Genomic DNA, 22,562 nt, shown 5'->3' on the forward strand with positions numbered 1-22,562 from the left:
CAACAGAGCGCTAGTGACTCAAGATGGAGTGTTAGGAGGTTAAAATATAATTCATATCCAGTATCATTTAAATAGGCATTTTCATCAGGAATGATACTGACCATTGATGTCAATGGTAAGTTATTAGAAGTAGTTGGCAACTGGGTGCAATGGCTCATACCTGTAATCCCAGCACTTTGGGAGGCCAAGGCAGATGGATTATCTGAGGTCAGGAGTTCAAGACCAGCCTGGGCAACATAGCAAAACCCCATCTCTACTAAAAATACAAAATTTAGCCAGGCGTGGTGGTACACATCTGAAGTCCCAGCTACTTGGGAGGCTGAGTCTGGAGAATCGCTTGAACCCGGGAGGCGGAGGTTGCAGTGAGCTGAGATCTCATCATTGCACTCCAGCCTGGGTGACAGAGCGAGGCTCCACCTCAAAAAAAAAAAAAAAAAAGAAGTAGTTGACGACAGAACTGCTGCTCAGATGGGCCTCCACTCCATCCTTTCATATTTTATCACTGTTGTTCCAAGTCTCTTCTTTGGCTTGAAAGAATTTCTGCTAAACTTCAATGGATTCAAAATCCAAGTTCAAATAAAATAACTAGATGGCTTGAAGAACCAGCTGACTAATTGTCTGGCAGTGGGAGGGCAGAAAGCATCAATCCTGAGAGCCACACCAGGAGCCTCCAATGCACCCTGGAACTCCAGCAGCCCAGGGCCCCTTCCGCCGGGGACCTTGAGAGAGAGAAACCTAGAGAAATATGGGTCTGCATCAGTGTGACACTGATGTGTGTGTGACAGGCACAGGGAAGGCCACAGAAGGGACGGGGCTCAATGTCTGCTGTTGTGAACCTTCCTTCATCACTCCCGCTCCGTTTGTGTTAGCTGGGGGGCTCTTACCTCTAGCCAGGCTCCTCTCTGGTTCCCAGCTGGGCTCCTGCCTCCAGGGTAGCACTGCTCTGTCCTTCCTCCACATCAGCATCGAGCCTCCTTTCCAAATGACCAAAGGATGCTGTGTTCAGAAAACTTTGCTTTTTCACTGCTGGCTACACCCCCCGCCCCCTGCAAATCCTTAATGGGACACGACATTCTTACCACAACCTATTTTGTTGTTGTTTTGAGGTAGGGTCTTGCTCTGTTGCTCAGGCTGGAGTGCTGTGGCACGATCACAGTTCACTGCAGCTTCAACCTCCCAGGCTCAAGCAATCCTCCCACCTCAGCCTCCGGAGTCACTGAGACCATAGGCATGTGACCCTGTGCCTGGCTAATTTTTTGTATTTTTTGTAGAGAAGAGGTTTCACCATGTTGTCCAGGCTGGTCTCAAACTCCTGGCCTCCTCGAGCTATCAACCCACGTTGGCCTCCTAAAGTGCTGGGGTTACAGGTAGGAGCCACCCCACCTGGCCCCCAAACTATTTTTCTAACATTGCCTCCTCCTGTTTCCTGCTGTGCCACACCAGATTCTCACTCACCACTGCAGCCTCCTTGGCTGTGTCTGAAATGTCCCCGACACCGCAGTGCCCCTGTCCATCTTGACCGTGCGTATGTGCCCATCCTCTTCCCACAACCCCAAGGCGAAGCAAGGTGCAGTTCACCGGTGTCCCTGCAGCACTTCGGTTACAGTCTTCTGACCTCGGTTATTTTTGTTGTGGTTCCTCAGTTTATCTCCTCCATTGGACCTCAAGCACTTTCAGAACAGGAACTTCTGTCCTTCATTCATCTTCATACCCTAACACATACTAAAATGCTCATTGTAAGTGCTCAAATATGCTTGTCTTTTTTTTTTTTTTTTTTGAGAAGGTGTCTTGCTCTGTCACCCAGACTGGAGTGCAGTGGCATGATGTCGGCTCATTGCAACCTCAGCCTCCTAGGTTGAAGTGATTCTCTTGCCTCAGCCTCTCAAGTAGCTGGGATTACAGGCATGCACCACCACACCTGTCTATTTTTTTTTTTGTACAGATGGGGTTTCACCATGTTGGTCAGGCTGATCTCGAACTCCTGACCTCAGGTGATCTGCCTGCCTCAGCCTCCCAGAGTGTTGGGATTACAGGCGTGAGCCACTGTGTCTGGCCTTAATTTTTGTATTTTTCAGTAGAGATAGGATTTCACCATGTTGGCCAGGCTGATCTTGAACTCCTGACCTCAGGTGATCTGCCCGCTTCGGCCTCCCAAAGTGCGGGATTACAGGCGTGAGTCACCGTGCCCGGTCTTAAGTATGTTTTTCGAAGGAAGGATATTCATGGAGACAATTGTCATCCTTTAAATATTTGATATGCGTTTGAGCCAGTCACAGATAGCTGTTAATGTGTAAATCCTGATAACAGGCTTCTAATGTCACCATTTCAGTTTGCTGGGCAGCAAAACAAAAATAGCATTAATTTGTGTTATATGGCAACTAATGCACAATAATGAATGAATATCTTAAGTATTAGGGAGAATCCTGGTTAGAAAGTTGATAAAGTGAATTCAAACTCCCTTTTCAAGAACTTGAAAGGGAGGGGTGGTTTTCCAAGATGAAGACTTAGGTTTGAGTATCTCCCTTTGCCTGAATTTGCTTTTATGTGAAAATAGAGAGTTGGATTCTATCTATTCCCCTTTAACTCTAAAATTATATTATTCCAGCAGTTTTACTTAACAAGAGTTGACTGTTACACAAATGGTTTGTGCTAATATTAGCAATAAACACCTTTTTAAAACCCTGCTTTTACCCATGCTCTGAGGCATGCTCGAAAGTTCATTTGACTTCTAATAATGGATGTGCAAATATGTTGAGTGATCACTTCCACAATGGCCCTGTTCCTTTAAGAGACCACGGTTGTTAAGTTAGGAGATCATTGAACCATATGAGGGTCAATAAAAGAATAAAAAGTCACTGGTTAGCGATCCGAGGACAAGGAACTTGATCCCAGTTCAGTATCTGTAGGTCCGTATGCTGCCCACAGTCAAAGAGGGAGTCCCACGTCCTTGGCAGCTTGCCTTTCCTCGGGATGGCTTCTGGAAGGCTCATTAAGTTTGTGGTTTTTGAGCTCCTAGAGTTTGCCGCTTTCTCCATCCCCACACTGGTGATCACGGAACAGTTTGCCACCGCCTACCAGGGAGCAACGGGTAGATCTGATAACACACCTTACTGGCTGATCGTCTCCTGTGCTATTGCCTATGTTGCGTTAGTGACTCTACTGATCTGGGTTCCTGTGAAAGTTCTCCTGCACAAGAAATGTTATATTTACAGAAAAATTAAAGGATGGTAAGTAAAATAATTTTTTTTTTTTGATATGGAGTTTTGTTCTGTCACCTAGGCTGGAGTGCAATAGGGCAATCTTGGCTCACTGCAACCTCCATCTCCCTGGTTCAAGTGATTCTCCTGCCTCAGCCTCCTGAGTAGCTGGGATTATAGTCGCGTACCACCACGCCCAGCTTATTTTTGTATTTTTAATAGAGATGGGTTTTCGCCATGTTGGTCAGGCTGGTCTTGAACTCCTGACCTCAAGTGATCTGCCTGCCTCAGGCTCCCAAAGTGCTAGGATTACAGGAGTGAGCCACCATGCCTGGCCCATAAAAGAATTCTTTAGCAGGGAATCCCTGTGATGCTTTCAAAGACACGTTTGTTTGTTTGTTGTTTGTTTTAACTTTTATTTTAAGTTCAGGGGTACAAGCGCAGGTTTGTTATATAGGTTAACTTGTGTCATTAGGGGTTTGTTTGTACAGATTCTTTCCCAGGCATGCACTACCATGCCCAGCTAATTTTTGTACTTTTAGTAGAGACGGGGTTTCCATGTTGGCCAGGCTGGTCTCGAACTCCTGACTTCAAATGATCCACCCACCTCGGCCTCCCAAAGTGCTAGGATTACAGGAGTGAGCCACCATGCCTGGCCCATAAAAGAATTCTTTAGCAGGGAATCCCCGTGATGCTTTCAAAGATACGTTTGTTTGTTTGTCTGTTAACTTTTAACTTTTAAGTGCAGGTTTGTTACATAGGTAAACTTATGTCATGGCGGTTTATTATACAGATTATTTCATCACCCAGGTATTAAGCTTAGTATCTATCAGTTGTTTTTCCCGATCGTCTCCCTTCTCCCACCATTCACCCTCTGAAAGGCCCTGGTGTGTGTTGTTCCCCTCTATGTGTCCGTGTGTTCTCATCATTTAGCTCCCACTTATAAATGAGAACATGGGGTATTTGGCTTTCTGTTCCTGCATTAGTTTGCTAAAGATAATGACCTCCAGCTCCATCCATGTCCCTGCAAAGGACATGATCTTGTTCTTTTTCATGGTTGCATAGTATTCGATGGAGTATATATACCACATTTTCTTTATCCATTCTTCTATCACTGATGAACATTTAGGTCGATTTCATGTCTTTGCCATTGTGAATAGTACTGCAACGAACATACGGATGCATGTGTCTGTATAATAGAATGATTTATATTTCTTTGGGTATATACACAGTACTGAAATTGCTGGGTCAAATGGTATTTCTGTCTTTAGGTCTTTGAGGAATCACCGCACTGTCTTCCACAATGGTTAAACTAATTTAGACTCCCACTAACAGTGTATAAGTATTGCTGAAAGATATTTCTAACATACTGTGGGTAAGGATGTGAGCAGAGCATAAGGATAGAATGTGACATTAATGGGAGGCTACAATTACTGCTTCTGTAAATGTATGGATATTCTGGTATCTTCTATTATTTTTCTACAGTCATTTATACTGAGTGATAATAACACATGAGATGGGTTAGTAAGACTGGAGTTTATGCCAGTTCATGCTATTCTCAGTAGTAAATGTTGGACCTAATTCTCCTGTACACTAGACTACATAAACTCATCAGAGTGCGCTTACACAAGTCATAATCAGAAGATGGTAATGTAGAATTTTAATTTTGCATAAAACTGAAAGTAAGTCTATTTTTAATTATTTACATTGCATTTTGCAGGCCTAAGGCATACTTTGACCATTAACTAAGATTTTTAAAACAACTGGTTCCTTTAGACTTTTTATTTACTTATTTATTTATTTTGAGACAGGATGTGGCTCTGTTGTCCAGGTTGGAGTGCAATGGCTTGATCATTACTCACTGTAGCCTCGACATCCCCAGGGGGCTCAGGTGATCCTCCCACCTCAACCTCCTGAGTAGCTGGGACTGCAGGTGTGCACCACCACACTTGGCTAATTTTTTTTGTTTGTTTTTTATAAAGATGAGGTTTTGCCATGTTGCTCGGACTGGTTCCAAACTCCTGGGCTCGTCCTGGCATCCCAAAGTGCTGAGATTACAGGTGTGAGCCACCAAAGCTGGCCTACTTAGACTTTAAAAACAAATAATTTACTCTGTTGGTAAATTCTATTACCCTTGTAGGGGAGGAAAGTACTTCAATAACAGTACAGAGATATTTTAAATAAATCAGGATTGAATGTTGATTTAACTAGCAGATCAGCTAATGGGTGTACTGATCCACATTAAGGGTATTGAGAATAGTCTCTGATATCAATGTGTTTTTCCTTTTAGATCTTCAGATCTGATTCTTACTCATCTTGGACTTCTCTGTTTTCTTTGATAAGTTAATTTTTCTTTCATACTGATGTTTTATTTATTTATTTATTTATTTGACAGGGTTTCACTCATTGCCTAGGCTGGAGTGCAGCGGCACAATCTCAGCTCACTGCAACCTCCGCCTCCTGGGTTCAAGCGATTCTCCTGCTTCAGCCTCCTGAGTAGCTGGGATTGCAGGGGCCTGCCACCACTCCTGGCTTATTTTCTTTTCTTTTCTTTTTATTTTTAGTACAGACAGGGTTTCACCATGTTGGCCACGCTGGCTTTGAACTCCTGACCTCAGGTGATCCGCCTGCCTCAGCCTCCCAAAGTACTGGGATTATAGGCATGAGCCACTGCTCCCGGCTGATATTTTATTTTGAAAGCGAACAACATAGAACACATGTGAAAAGTGAGGCACTGGGAATTTGCACATACGCAAGGGCAGAAATGTAAGAATAATAGACTCTGCAAGAGAGCTAGAAATACCATTGCTGAGGCTGGGAGGATGCTGACGGAGAGCTGACATGTGAAGTTCATGGTGCTCTCTTTAGGTATGGATCCTCGATGTGGCCACTTCTGCGAACTTCGCCAGGAGACTTTCATTTCCCCGAGAGCAGGGGTCTTAAGGAGTTTCCGGAAATAAAGCATTTTGTTGTAGGCAGTGCTTTTATCAGTAGGGTTTAGGGGCTTTCCAAACCTTGACCAGAGCCCCAGGGTCACCAGAGAGGTAGCTTGGAGCTGGGCTTGACCCTCCACCTCTCACACCCTGTAGGGATGGCTTTGACCATCCAAGACTCCTGGCTGGGTTGGAATTTTTAAAGGAATGGTGGAAGGTTCAACTGACGACAGGAATAAACCAATGGGAAACTGGCCCGCCACGGCCCAGGAAGAAGCTCTTGGGTTTTTTTGTATTTTGGTTGTTTGTTTTCACATTGACTGAAATCTAGGACTCTAGATTCTGAATGTCATTTAGGCAGCAAACCTTCACATATAACTTACTGTTATTATTAGGCTATGATTGATTCTTTACAGGTCATTGATTATGTGCCGTGTAAGTACTGATATGAGGTGGTACAGAAATATGTACTTCACAGGCCAGGCGCAGTGGCTTGCACCTGTAATCCCAACACTTTGGGAGGCCAAGGTGGGAGGATTGATTGAAGCCCAGAATTAGAGACCAGCCTGGGCAACATAGTGAGACCTCGTCTCTACAAAACATTACAAAATCAGCAGGACGTGGTGGTGCACGCCTGTAGTCCCAGCTATTCAAGAGGATGGCTTGAGCCCAGGAGTTTGAGCCTGCAGTGATCTATGGTTGTGCCACTCACTGCACTTCAGCCTGGGTGACAGACTGAGACCCCCAACTCTGAAAAACAAAAAGAGAGAGAAATATCTGCTTCACCTTATAAAGTAGACTTTTTTTTTTTTTTTTTTTTTTTTTTTTTTGAGATGGAGTCTAGCTCTGTTGCTCAGGCTGGAGTGCAGAGGAGTGATCTCGGCTCACTGCAACCTCTGCCTCCCAGGTTCACACGACTCTCTTGCCTCGGGCTCCTGAGTAGCGGTGATTACAGGTGTGCACGACCACACCCGAGTAATTTTTTTGTTTGTTTGTTTGTTTGTTTTTGTTTTTTAGAGACAGGTTTTCCCCATGTTGGCCTGGCTGGTCTTGAACTCCTGACCTCAAGTGATCTGCCTGCCTCAGCCTCCCAAAGTGCTGGGATTACAAGCATGAGCCACTGTGCCCAGCCTGAAGTAGAACGTTTATGAGTTTATCGTTATTATTCCCAAGAGCAAATTGCCGATCGGAGAGGTTCGGCAACTCTCCCGAAGTCAGTGAACTAGAGAGAGTGGAAGAGGCAGACTTTAGACCTAGGTCTATCTGACTCCGTAATGGATACTTCTAGCCACTGTCCCAGACTGCCTCTGTGAAGGACAAGGCCCCATTCTCCTGGGGCAATTGAGATTAAGGAACAGAGTAGGCTTTCGTTTTTGCCCCTCAGTGCACGTGGTATATTAGTCACCTCTGGTTTCTGCTCAGATTTCATTTTGTACATCTGGCTCAGGTACCTCCCCTGTGCTAAAGTGTTTTGTCGTAACTGTATCTCTCAGTGATTTCTTTTGGGAAATACACTTCCAGTCTTTAGTTCCTGTTTGCGGGTGTGGCTGGCTACACGTGTTTTAAATAGTGTTTAGACAGTGGACAGGTTATCTGTAATTTCAGTGAAACTGAAATTTTGAGTTATCTGTAATTTCAGTGAAACTGAAATTCTGGCCACATTGGTGAGCATTATCATATAGTTATCTTTTACTGGCACAGAAGAGAAGCCATAGTTACTGAGCACTGTTCTAGGAACTTTACACTTTCTGTACTATTGAGTTTAAACTTTACAACAACTCAGTGAAGTGTAAATGCTAGTGTTCTCATTTTACAGACAAAGACACTGGAACTTGAAGTGATTAACTTTGTCAACTGATAAAGCTAGCAGGTGGAGCCACGCGTGGTAGCTCATGCCTGTAATTCCAAGACTTTGAGAGGCTGAAGTGTGAGGATCGCTTGAGCGCAGGAGTTCAAGACTAGCCTAGGCAATGTAGTGAGACCCTATCTCTACGAAGAAATTAAAAAATTAACCAGGCATGGTGGTGCGTGCCTGTAGTCTCAGCTGCTCTGGGAGCTAAAGGGGAGGATCACTTGAGCCCAGGAGATTAAGGCTGCAGTGTGTTGAGATCATGCCACTGTACTCTAGCCTGGGTGACAGAGGAAAACCCTGTCTCAAAAAAAAAAAAAAAAAAAAAAAAAAAAAAAAAAGCCACATAATGGGGAAGCTAGGATTTGTGAGCCTGGGTCTGTCTAATTCCGTGCAATTTTCTCTATCTCATGCAACTTTCTTTTCCTTTATTTTTTCTGACTTTGAATGCCAAGTGTGTTTCAAGAGAAATGCAATGTGTTTTGTTGTTTGTTTTTTTGTGTGTGTTTTTTGAGATGGAGTCTCACTCTGTTGCCCAGGCTGGAGTGCGGTGTCATGATCTCAGCTCACTGCAACCACCACTTCCAGGATTCAAGCTGTGGTCTCATCTCAGCCTCCCGAGTAACTGGGATTATAGGCGTGTGCCACCATGCCTGGCTAATTTTTTTTATTTTTAGTAGAGACAGAGTTTCACCATGTTGGCCAGGCTGGTCTCCAACTCCTGACCTCAAGTGATCCTCCCACTTTGGTCTCCCAGAGTGCTGGGATTACAGGTGTGAGCCGCCACGTCCAGCCAGAAAATGCAATGCTTTTAATGTCATTAACATACATTTCACCCAGAGGTGTATTTGGCTCTTATAATACATGGGGTAATATATAGAGCGTCATATCTTGATTGCTACATGAAGATAATGCAAAAATAATTGCTGCTAGAGAAAGTAAGGATTGAGCATATGAAGTATTTTTGAGGAATAGTCAAATAGTTGTTTATGTGCAATTTCATAGACCCTGAACATTCATGATTTGATGTTGATGAGGCTTATGTGAGAGCTTCCCTGAAGGGCCAGGCTGGTGTCATGAGCCCTGTAAGGCTGGTCTTCAGGAGGGAGTGAGTCATCAGTCAGCAAAGGGTGTGCCCAGGAATATATGTAAAAGAAAACTGGCCTGGATTCAAATCCTAGCTTTGACATTGACCGTGAAACCTTATGTGAGTTATTTGAATTCTTTGAGCCTTAATTTTTTCATGGGCAAAACAGAGACAACTGAAGTTTCTTTTTTGGAGTGCTGTTTCAAGAAACTTCGTAAGATCATGCATGTAAAGTTCCTAGCGTAGCAACTGGTCTGTAGTAATCATTCAGTGAATGTAAGTGTTATGACCTCAGACTGAATTTACTGTTTCCATTAAAAATGCGATCATGTTAAATCTCCAGAATGACTCTGAAAAGTGGTAGAAGTGACCATAAAACTGAAGGAAAATATATGCTGTCAGTAATATTCCTCAATTTTGGAGAATTTTGCAGGTTTCTTTTATTCTTTGAGAAGAATGAACACCCATAGGGTGAGATCATTGGTATCTCAGACATGTTTTACATTCACAGAGTTATGTTTTATTTTATGTCATATGTATGTTTTATTGTGTTACATTTTTCATTTCATTTTCTCACTAGGCCTACATGTCAGCGTTGTAAAGTTGACCAAGCAGACATAATTCCCATTTTGTGAGGGAGGAAACAGTTTCAGAGGGCTTAAAATGTACTGGAGGCTGAACTTTAATCCAGTACTTTCCCTTCTCTCGTTAACTCTTCCTGATTTTTCTGGAATTATGGCTCCATTCTAGGGATGCCTGCCAAAATTCATAATCAACAAGGGAGATGCTTGGGGGAATGAAGAAAGCTATTTATAGACACACCAAACTGTGTATTCCAGGAAGTAAGAGGGTTCTTTTCCTGGAATATCAGTAAATGTGTGATAACACTGAGCCACATACAAGGCTAGCCTGAAACGGGAGCAGATCTTCATTGAGAAGGTACATTGGCAGCAGGATAATCCTAGAATATTTGTGGAGATTCCCAGACTGTCTTGGGACCTAGAGCTATATTTTGGGCATTCGTTTGAGTCCTTTGGAGTACGATTAATTCAGACTATGAACATGTCAGGAATCCTGGGCAGGGCAAGTTTGAAAGACCCGACCATTTTGTGCAACATTTTACCCGGCTTAAGTTTTTGATATATTCCATGAGATTTTGCTGTTGATCTGCTTTAGGTAGTGGTGGTGGTGATCATAGTAGTAGTAGCTGTTGTAGTTGCAGTAAAGTAAGAACAAATAGTTATTGAGCAAGTGCTATGCATCAAGCATAATTTTAGACACATCGTCTGTATTATTTTAGTTGAGTTTCTAATCTTGATATGCAAGAACAATGATAGTCTCCGCTTTACAAATGAGGAAATTGAGGCACAGGAGTTAGAAGATCACAGAGCCAATGAGTAGTTGAGCCAAGACTGCCCCAAGGGAGCCTGGAGCACCTTATTGCTCCGCGTTGGCCCCCACAACTGAAACACACAGCACTAGTGACATCTGTGCACTCCTGGACACACGGGCTAACCTGAAGGAAATGCAGCTCACTTTTCAGCACCTCTGAGAGATCATTAATTGGTAAGACCCCATTAACTAAACACTGCTGCTTACCAGTTTACTTCTTAGAACATTCCAGTTTCCGTTAGTGAATCTATTATCTATTGTGTTTAACATTTTCTCATAGATTTATTGGCTATTTGTATTTTCTAAAAATCATGTATTTTTGTCCTTGATCTCTTTTTTCTGTTGGTATGTCCTTTTTTTTTGCTACTGATTTATGAATTCTATAAACATTAAGGATGTTCATTTGTTTTAATTGCACAAGATCATCAAGCAATAAGGATGTTGAATTTGATGTAGCATACATTTCAGAGTTATCATTAGTCTTTTAATTTTACTTTGGTGTTTTTGATATGGAGAATTTTTATTTTTCACATAGTTTAAGCTATCTATATTTCCTTTACAGTTTGGTCTGGGGCATTATACATGAAAAAGATCAATAATTTTGTCATAGTTGACTGCAGGCTTTATCTTCCTTGCCCTACTAAATCCAGTGTATTAGTCTGTTCTCATGCTGGTAGTAAAGACATACCTGAGACTGGGTAATTTATAAAGGAAAGAGGTTTGATGGACTCACAGTTCCACATCGCTGGGGAGGCCTCACAATAACGGCTGAAGGCAAATAAGGAGCAAAGTCATGTCTTACATGGCAGCAGGCAAGAGTGCACATGCAGGGGAACTCCCCTTTATAAAACCGTCAGATCCATGAGACTTATTCACTATCACAAGAACAGCACAGGAAAGACCCGCCCCATGATTCAATTACCTCCCGCTGGGTCCCTCCCATGACATGTGGGAATTCTGGGAGCTACAGTTCAAGATGAGATTTGGGTGGAGACCCAGTCAAGCCATATCACACAGTAAACCAGCAGGAGTATGTTCACTTTTTCTTTTCTCTCCTCATCCTATGCAGGAAGTCACCACATTCTGGTAATTCTTCCTCTCCTCTCTCTTGCGTCAGCTCCTTGTTCTCCATGAGTGTTTCTCTCATCCCAATTAGGCCCTTATTTCCAGACCATCAAAACTTCAGTTTCTGATGTGGTCCCCCAAATTTTCATATATTCAATTCCAATGTCAGACCTGAGTTGTCCTGATCGTTTCTGTTCAAGGAAAAATAAAGACCATTTCATTAACTAACGCTTGGACTCTGGCAACCTTCACCCACTGGTCTTCTTACCTTTTGCTTCTTTTCTCCCCACGCGTTCCCTCCCAATCCTTGTCAATAGGGTAATTCTCTTCTTAAAAAAAGTTTTCTGGGCCAGGCATGCTGGTTCACACCTGTAATCCTAGCACTTTGGGAGGCCAAGGTAGGTGGACCACTTGAGGTCTGGAGTTCAAGACCAGCCTGGCCAACATGGTGGAACCCCATCTCTACTAAAAAATACAAAAGTTAGCTGGGTGTGGTGGCGTGCGCCTGTAGTCCCAGCTACTCAGGAGGTTGAGGCAGGAGAATGGCTTGAACCCAGGAGGCAGAGTTTGCAGTGAGCCGAGATCATGCCACTGTACTCCAGTCTGGGCAACAGAGTAAGACTGTGTCTCAAAAAAAAAAAAAAAAAAGAAAAAGAAGTTTTCTGTATCTTAGCCCCAGTCCTTAAAAATCTCCTCTTCCCCTTGCTTATAAATCATATATTGACATTATTCCACAGCATCCTGGAGCTGGGCAAACTCTTAGTGTTCATCTACAAAATGGTTTCTCACAATGCAAATACCTCTGATTCTACAGAGAACTCACTACTTTCTGTGGCTCTGTGTGGAACAGCCTTCCTTATTCCCTTATGTTGAAACAAAACCTATCACTATGTAGCTCTCTTTCCCATCCACTTTGTAGACTTTGCCTCCTCTGCCCTTTCTTTCTCCATGGCCAGGAGCTGTGCCCGTCACTGCCTATTCCCAATTTCTATTGCTTTTTGAGCACTCCCACCAGCTCGCATAATGTGAACTGCCCGTTGCATGATGACAACTCCCCAAATTGTGTCTCCAGGGGTGACTTCTCTGAGTTTACTGTATCTGTGTTAAATTTTTGCAACATTTGAAGGCAGTGGCATCATTCTGCCATCTCAACCACGCCACATCTCAGTCTGCTAAGTTTTCTCTTCTCCAGTGGGCAGAGTTCCATCAGCCATTCCTATCCCATGATTTCTCGACCTTTGACTCTTTTGAAAGTCTCCTTGGGATGCTGGCTGGATTTTTAATGCCTGGATATTATCTTAGTGACACCCTGATGTCCTCTTGATGCAGCTACTAACTTCACGTATTGATATAATGCTACTGGCTTCCATTGCAATGATGTCACCTATTTCATAACAGAGTGTATGATTGACTAAACCTAGTTTTACTAGAAATCCTCCAGGTTAATAGTGATCCATGAGTCCGCTCTATGGGTTTGTTTAATGGGTCTACATTTACCTGTCTGAATTTCTTTTTATATATATACACATATATGATAAAACCTATATATATTTATATATATAAAAGACAAAATCTAAATATATGTATTTATAAATATATGTAATGAAACCTAAATATATATAGGTATATTTAAATATATATGTGTGTGTATATATATAAAAGAAATTCAGATAGGTAATTGTATACCTATATATATTTAGGTTTCATTATATATATATTTATAAATATATATATTTAGGTTTTTGTTGAGACAGGATCTTGCTCTGTCACCCAGATTGGAGTGCAGTGGCATGATCATAGCTCACTGTAGCCTCAACCTCCCAGGCTCAAGTGATCCTCCCACCTCAGCCACCTGAGTAGCTGGGACTACAGGTGTGTACCACCACACCTGACTAATTTTTAAATTTCTTGTAGAGACAGGATTTGCTAGGTTGCCCAGCTGGTCTCGAACTCCTGGACTCAGGCAATCCACCTGCCTTGGCCTCCCAAAGTGCTTGGATTATAGACATGAGCCACCATGCCCAGCCTCCCTACCTGAATTCTTCATGTTAGCCAGCATTATTTCCAGGCTACCGCAGGTACATGCCTTTGTTCTCAGGTATTGCCTCCATCCTCAGGGACTCTGTAGTCCACTGTGGAGTCTAGATAGTTGTACATGAGAAAACTAGAAAGTGATATAAACCACTGTACAACAAATCACCAAATTTTATGTGGCCCACCACTAGTCCTTTATTATCCCAGAGAAGAGCATCATCAAAACTGAGTAGTGGCTGGGCACAGCCTTGGAAGGCTGAGGCAAGAAGATTGCTTGAGACCAGGAGTTTGAGACCAGCCTGGGCAACACAGTGAGACCCTGTCTCTACAGGAAATTTAAAAAAAATTACCTGGGCATGGTGATGCATGACTGTAGTCTCCATTACTTGGGAGGCTGAGGTGGGAGGATCACTTGAGGCCAGGAGTTTGAAACCAGCTTCAGCAACATAGCAAGACCCTGTCTTTCTATTAAAAAAAGAAAAAAAAAAAAATCCCTCAATACTGACAGTAAGGGAGATGTCCTTTTTGATTCATCCTTCCTACCTGTCCCTTTCCACCCGGCCCCATCAACCCACCACGGTGCCTTGAACTCAGCAGCTTTTTAGTACATGTGGTTTATGGACTCAGGTTTATTAGAAAAGCACTGTGCTTTGGAGTAATCAGAGAAAGTCTCTTAAGGAAAGCTTGATTTGCACTGAGCTTGGAAAGCTGGATGTGGGAGGGCATCCAGAGGAGGAGGATGAATATGAGGAATGAGTGGACATAGTTAATTATTTAAGGGGTAGGAAAAGACCTACTGGCTGAGAAAGGAGCAAGTGGTGAGAAATGGGTTGGCAGCATTGCAGAGTGATTCGGGCTATGAGTTTTGGTGCTCACAAGACCTGGATTAGAATTCATCTTTCACTTCCCAGCCATGGGATCTTGGGCAAATTAAATCAGCCTTCAACATCAGTTTCATTGCCATAGGGTTGATACCTCACTCAGAGGGTTGTTGTGAGGTTGTCATAGGTAAAATTCTTTCCTGTAGCGCTTAGCCTGTGGTATAATATGAACTCACTGAGTTGTCGTAAAGAGCCGAGCGTTATCATATGTTGGAACGTTAATACTAGATTTTGGAGAGCCTTGAAAGATAGGCACGGAAACTTTAACTTCATGAGTTTGGTAAAAGGATTTATGTTTCTGAACAGAGAGTCATTTCTCAAGTTCTCATCTGATCCTTTCCACCCACCATGCTTTCTCTGTGAGAAATCTCAGGGCCAGGATGCTTGCTGCACATCAAGAATTTTTAACCCAACGTGGCTGAGCTTACTTAGTTCATCCTTAATGGGTCCCATTCGTTAAAGGGTCCTTCTCATTGCCAGTTTATTACGATGCACACAGAGGTCTATGGGCAGTACCCTAACTTGGTCTTTCATGTGGAAATTACACCATGCCCACGTGTCCTTTTCTTTAGCCAATCATACTATGGTCGCAAACTTGCATTCTTTGCAGCATGAATAGTGTTTCAAAGAAGTGTCTGTGATATTTCTAACCTAAATTCTATTACTTGTAGTAGCTTCCTAGGACTGCTATAACAAAGTATCACAAACTTGGTGGCTTAAACAACAGAAATTTGTTTCAAATTCTGAAATACCTAAAAGTTCTGGAGGTGAGAAGTCTAAGATCAAGGTGACGGCAGGTTGGTTCCTTGTAAGAGATGTAAGGAAGGCTCTGTTCATGCCCCTCTCCTGACTGCTGGTAGTTGCTGGCAATCTTTGGTGTTCCTTGACCTGTAGATGCATCACTCTGATCTGTGCCTTCGTCTTCACATGGCATTATTCCTATGTTTCCTCACTTAGTCTTCCCCACCTACATGTCTGTTTTCAGATTTCCACCCCCGCTTCCTTTTTTTTTTTTTTTGAGATGGGGTCTTGCTCTGTCTCCCAGGCTGGAGTGCAGTGGCACGATCTTGGCTCACCTCAACCTCCGCCACCCAGATTCAAGCAATTCTCTTGCCTCAGCCTCCCGAGTAGCTAGGACTACAGGCGCGTGCCCCCATGCCCAGCTAATTTTTGTATTTTTAGTAGAGAAGGGATTTCACCATGTTGGCAAGGATGGTCTCAATCTCTTGACCTTGTGATCTTCCCACCTTGGCCTCCCAAAGTGCTGGAATTACAGGCATGAGCCACCACGCCTGGCCCCAGATTTTCCCTTTTTAAAAAGACACCAGTCATATTGGATACGAGTCTCCCCTTATGCCCCATTTTCACTTGATGACCTCTATAAACACCTTATTTACAAATAAGGTCACATTCGGAGACACTGGGGGTTGGGACTTAAACATGTCTGTTTTGGGGTATATAATTCAACCCGTAGGATTTCACTCTCTGACCCTCCCAAAATTCATGGTCTTTTGGTGTGCAAAATAGACTCATTCATCTCAACACCTCCAAAAGTCCTAATCATCCCAGCATCAACTCTAAGTCCCAAATCTCGATTACACATCATCAACTCAAAATCCCAAAACTTTCCCTCTAAATCATCCAAACAAGTTATAGGCATGACGTGGGATATGATTCCTCCTGGGTCAGAGTTTCTTTCCATCCGCAAACCTGTGAAGCTGGACAAAAAGTTACTTGCTTCCCATATGCAATGGTGGAGCAGGATAGACTTTACCATTCCGAAAGGGAGAATTTGGAAGGGAAAGAGGAGTCATGGGTCCCACGCAAAGGGGGTTCAAAAGCTAGGAAGGAAAATCCCGTTAGTTTTTAAGGTTTAAAAATAATCCTCTGTGTCTTGATGCTGATTCCTCTGAGCCCATCATCCAGGCCTGTGAGGGTAGCGGCCCCAACCCCTCAGCCTTGGATGGTCATGGCTCTGCCCTATGGATTTAGGTTGATCACCTCTGGGTTTGTGGTTGTAGCACCAGTCTCCCTGGCTTTGGAACCACTGTCAAAGTCATTTTTTTCTTTTCTGAAAGATAACACATTTGCAGCCAAATAGCTCTATCAACCCATTTGCTCCCTACAGTTCTAGAAGTCCAATAGCGTTTCTTCGTTTCATCTTATCTCTGCCACCTTCAGTCCAGGCCAGCAGTATTTCTGCTGAGATGCTTGACTGGATTCACAAACCACAACCTTGGTGTTCTCTTCCAAACATGCTTTCTTGTCATTTGCAATATGGATAGCCTGAGAATTTGCCAAATCTTCAAGTTCTAATTCCTTTTTGCTTAAAAATTCCTTTTTCAAGTTATCTCTCTTCCTTCACTCACATTTTGTTGTAAATAGCAGGGAGGAAACAGGCTGTGCCTTCAACATTTTGCTTAGAAACATCCTCAGCTAAATATCTCAGTTCATTACTTGCAAGTTCTACTTTCTATCCAACAGAGCACAGTATAGCCAAATTTTCTGCCATTTCATAGAAAATATCACCTTTCCTCCAGTTTCCTATAATATGTAGTCCTCATTTCCAGGTTAAACCTCACCAGAAGTACCTTAGCATTCATATTTCTAACAATACTCTGTTCATGACAATATATCTACTCTCTAAGATGCTAAAAGTTTTCTCTATATCCCTCCTTTTTTCTTTCTGAGCCCTCACTAGAATGTCCTTTAACACCTGTGTTTCTACCAACAGTCTCTTCAAGGCAATCTAGGCTTTTTCTATCATGCATCTCACAACTCTCCCAGTCTCTATTCATTACTCAATTCCAAAGCCACTTCTACATCTTTAGGTGTTTGTTACAGCAGCATTCCACATTCCAGTCACAACATTAGTGTAAGTTTCCTAGAAATGCCGTAACAAAGTACCACCAACTGGATGGCTTGAACAACAGAAATTTATGCCTCAAACTTCCAGAGGTGAAAACACTGAGATCAAGATATTGGTAGGATTGCTTCCTTCTGAGGGATATGAGAAAGAATTTGTTCCATGTCTCTCTCCTTGCTTCTGGTGTGGTTTTGGCAATCTTTGATGCTCCTTGGCTTGTAAATGCATCACTCTGATTTCTGCCTTCACCATCACATGGTATACATCATGGGTTTCTTCACATAGTCTTCCCTCTGTGCAACTCTGTCACCAAATTTCCCCATTTTTATAAGAACACCAGTCATATTGGATTAGGACCCACCTTAATGATCTTATTTTAGCTTGATTATCTTCGCAAAGATCTTATTTCCAAATAAGATCACATTCTGAAGTGCTGGGGTTTGGGATTTCAACATATCTTTTTGAGGAGACACCATTTGATCCATAATACTCAATAAATTATAAGCATATCCAGCCGGGCATGGTGGCTCATGCCTGTAATCCCAGCACTTTGGGAGGCTGAGGCGGGTGGATCACGAGATCAGGAGTTTGAGGCCAGCCTGACCAACATGGTGAGACCCCGCCTCTACTAAAAATACAAAAATTAGCTGGATGTGGTGACATGCACCTGTAATCCCAGCTACTCAGGAGGCTTAGGCAGGGGAATCACTTGAACCTGAGAGGCAGAGGGTGCAGTGAGCTGAGATCAGCCATTGCACTCCAGCCTGGGTGGCACAGCAAGACTCCATCTCAAAAAAAAAAAAAAAAAAGTGTGTGTGTATATATATGTGTGTGTATATATATATGTATAAGCATATCCTAGTCAAGATTTTCAAACACAGGTTAATGTAACTTCTGGTTAAATAAAACATAAACTTGGGTGGTTATTTAATTACTAATGAGTCCATTCATTTAGTATTTATTGAATTCCTACTATGTGTTGGACATTCTCTAGCATCATGAAGTTCTTGAACTTGGATGAGAAACAATTTACATTATTTCTTTCATTAACCTCTAATTGAAAGCTACCAATCTTTTCTGATGTGGATGTTGGTAACAAACCACAGTAGTATTTGTAGGACTTGTAACTTTATTACATAGAGCTTTTCAGACCATATATCACAGATCTTTTCATATGATACAACAGTTGTAGGAGAGACTTCAGTATATGGTTTATGATCTTCACTATCTTGAAATTATGAGTGATTACAATTTTTACTAGATCTTAAGTACTCCCTCTTTTTTTTTTTTTTTTTTTTTTTTTTGACACAGTCTGGCTCTGTCATCCAGGCTGGAGTGTTTTTTTGAGACAGAGTCTGGCTCTGTCATCCAGGCTGGAGTGCAGTGGTGCGATCTTGACTTGCTGCAACCTCTGACTCCCAGGGTTCAAGAGATTCTCCTGCCTCAGCCTACAAAGTAGCTGTGACTACAGATACACACTACCACACTTGGCTAATTTTTATATATTTTTTTATAGAGATGAGGATTTGCTGTGTTGCCCAGGCTGGTCTCGAACTCCTGGGCTCAAGTGATCCACCCACCTTGGCCTCCCAAAGTACTAGAATTACAGACATGAGCCACCAGGCCTGGCCTGCTCCAAAGAAAATTTAAAAAGACATGTTCATAGATAGACACATATATTGTTATGAGGTTAATGAAAGAAATGATGTAAATTGTTTCTCATCCAAGTTTAAACTTTAAGAAGAATCTGGATTACTACATAATTCTTTAAAAAAGAACCATAAACTGTATACAATTTTTAATGAAAGCCTTTAGGTAATTTTTAAAATTTGAATAATTTCAATATAATTGATTTATCTTCTAAAAATCTGTATATTTTATTTTACTCATTTAAAAATGTTGTCCTGAGAAGGGCTCATAGGATTCACTAGACTCTCAGAAATTTCATCGCACAAAAATGATTCAGAAACATTATTCTAGATGCTGGAAATAAAGTAGCAAACAAGTCAGATAAGGTCCCTGCTTCCACAGAACTTACCTCGGGGGATGAGGAAAGAGGAAGATGACAAACAATAAACAAAGAATCAGCAGATTTCTAGGTAGTCATAAGGGCTATGTATACAACTCGTGTGTGTGTGTGTGTGCACGCGCCTGTGTGTGTTTCCTATACTATATATGAGAGTCGGAGCAATAAGAGAAACCACATCATGTACAGCATGTAGACCAGGGTAATAAGATTCAATTTGATTCCAATCACATTGTGTGTTCATCAAAGATTTTTAAAAATTGTGATAAAAAACATAATGTAAAATTTACTATCTTAATCATTTTAAGGGTACGGTTCAGTGGCATTAAGTACATTCACAATGTTGTGTGACTATTGCCACCATCCACCCATGAAACTCTTTTCATCTTGCAAAGCTGAAGCTTTATACCCATTAACTAATAACCTCCTTCCTTTCCCCAATGTTAGAGCATTGACAAGATGGGTTCTACATTTTAAAAGCATGATTTCATTAAAAAAACATGAAGACAATGTTTTTGCTATGCAAGAATAGAACCACCAACAGGAAACCAGTTAGGAAATATGGCAGATGAGAGGTGACAGTGGATGAACTACGGTGTTGGCAGAAAAGGAGTTTGAAATGGACTTTGGCAGTAAATCAGACAGGATTAGATGATGGACTGGAACAAGTATGGAGGAGGACTTGGGTTCTGTTTTGGACGTGGTAAGTCTGAGTTGTGTCTTTGTGTCTTTGCCAAGTGGAAGTGTCTAACAATTGGGTAGACAAGTCAGGGTTCAGGAAAAACACCAGAATATATTGTGCAGTCCTGGGCAAAGAAGTGGCATTTGAAGCCAGGATGAGATAATCCAGGAAGATATTACAGACAAAGAACAGGCCTGGGAATAGTCTCTGGGGCATTGTCATCGTTTAGAGGTCAAGTTGAGAAGAAGAGATCTTTATGAGTGACTTGTCCAATCTTACTTAGAGAATTTAGTGTTGTAGGAACTTGGATCTCAGCTCAGACAAACAGAGAAAGCTACCAGTTGAAAATTCCATCAGACTAGTCTTAGCCAGGCTGTACTAGGTCTGGCCATGAGAGAGGGGTAATCTCATCTTCTAATTTATATTTACACCTAGGACGTCTAAGATGGCGCTGGGATGGGGGAGGCAAGACAGCACCAAGGAGAAATTGTTCTCTGTTATTTTATTCTTTATAATTTCAACTTGTATTTTAGATTCGGGGGTACGTGTGCACGTTTGTTACACCAGTATGTTGCATGATGCTGTGGTCTGGGGTGTGACTGATCCCGCCACCCAGGTAGTGAGAATAGTACCCAATAGGTAATTTTTCAACCCTTGCCCCCTTTCCACTCTCCCCTCTGTAATGGTCCCCAGTGTCTATTCCCGTCTTTAGGTCCACGAGTACCCAACGTTTGGCTCCCACTTATAAGTGAGAACATACAGTATTTGGTTTTCTGTTCCTGTGTTAATTCATCTAGGATAGTGGCCTCCAGCTACAGCCATGTTGCTGCAAAGGACATGATTTCGTTCTTTTTATGAACGTGGAGAAATTAATAATTTGAAAGCATTCAACACTGCTTGTACGTAGAAAACATTATATAAATGGAATTAACATAATACATATTAACGAATCAAAGAGAAGGTAAATATTTCATTGTAGAAAACCTTTGAATAAGTATCCTTTGTTGTCCCATAAATTAAGAATGCTAAACATACGTTTAAATTTTCTATTTTATTTATTTATTTAATGTATTTATTTTTTTGAGATAGAGTCTCACTCTTTGGCCCAGGCTGGAGTGCAGTGATGCGATCTTGGCTCACTGCAAGCTCCAACTCCCGGGTTCACACCATTCTCCTGCCTCAGCCTCCCAAGTAGCTGGGACTACAGGCGCCTGCCACTACGCCTGGCTTATATTTTGTATTTTTAGTAGAGATGAGGTTTCACCGTGTTAGCCAGGTTGGTCTCGATCTCCTGACCTCATGATTCACCCACCTCGGCCTTCCAAAGTGCTGGGATTACAGGAGTGAGTCACCATGCCCGACCACATTTAAATTTTCTGTGTCATAAGATATACTATTTTCTATGTATTATATCTCAATAGCTATTGGATTGGTTGATCATGCAAGGTTTAAGAAGTGGTCCAAAAACAAGTTTGAAAAATTATGTCATTTTTATGTATGTACAGTTTTTTTGGTTCTAGTAAAAAAATTTAAATGTTTTTAAGTGATCTTTAAATATCCAATAATTTATCATCTCTAAATGTACTTTTAAAAAATAAATTTTACAACATGGGATATAATATAACTTGAAAGTCATGCTGTTCATTTATTCAGTTGGTCACTACGGCCTCACCTCTTGGGCAGGATTTTAATTAATGAATTATGAACGTGCTGAATGTCATTTGACTTGTGATTTGATGCTTTTAATAGTTTGTGGTTTGCTAATTATTTGGAAATCTCTCACCCCTTTGTTCTAGAAGAAGCATTCTGGTTTCTGCACGGGTTCCTCTTTGCCATACGCAAACATTTGGGAAATGGAAATAGGGAAGCAGCAGCTTCTTAGAAAAACTATAGATGAATGGAACAGGAACTGCAAAATTAGCAGAATGTAAGAGGAACTGTCGATCTTGTCCATGATTGCTTTGGCTTATTTTTTCTCCTTTGCTAGGAGACCTGTTCTGATGATGTGTGTGGTCCTTACCACACTGCCCTGCCTCACCTTTTCCATAGCAGTGACTGAGGTATGGAATTTTGATTTCTTCTGCTACAAGATTATGAGATTTTATAATTTCTTGTTATTGGAATTTGATAAAGCAGTGTGCTCAACAAAGTTCTTGACATTTATGTAATCCAGTCGTCTTCCAGGTTACAACATACGGTATTTAAAGTACTAAGATCATTGTTACCTCTGTGATTGTGAAGGAAAGTCTAATAGCCAATTTGTAAAAATTAATTTTGTGTTTGTGTGTGAGAGACAGAGATGATATTTGAACATTTAAAAAGTGAAAAATGTGAAAGTTGATCTGTATTTGTTTCTTCTGCCAACCTGATGTTTTTCATGATTGTCCTCAATTCTAAATGAATACAACAGGATCTAAGGGAAGGACCGCTTAGGTTTTAATACCTTTGATAAGATGTCCATTGATAATAATTTGCATGTGTTATTTATTTGAAAATAATGATGAGTTTATGTTTTGACTAAATATAGCTTCAGTAGGTCTTGGATAGATA

General features: G+C 41.7%; 1 protein-coding gene across 1 annotated transcript in view; it reads left to right on the forward strand.

Moving 5' to 3' along the window:
• Positions 1 to 464: 464 nt before the first annotated feature.
• Positions 465 to 22,562, forward strand: part of TMEM236 (transmembrane protein 236) — a 49,406-nt gene continuing 27,308 nt past the window's right edge. Inside the window, exons 1-2 of the mRNA XM_008002408.3 lie at positions 465 to 3,227; positions 22,000 to 22,072. Coding sequence (XP_008000599.1) covers positions 2,971 to 3,227; positions 22,000 to 22,072 — 330 coding nt within the window. The 5' untranslated portion in view covers positions 465 to 2,970. The remainder of the gene's footprint in view (positions 3,228 to 21,999; positions 22,073 to 22,562) is intronic.

Source organism: Chlorocebus sabaeus, chromosome 9 (assembly GCF_047675955.1).
Source record: "Chlorocebus sabaeus isolate Y175 chromosome 9, mChlSab1.0.hap1, whole genome shotgun sequence".
NCBI classification, from domain to species: Eukaryota; Metazoa; Chordata; class Mammalia; order Primates; family Cercopithecidae; genus Chlorocebus; species Chlorocebus sabaeus.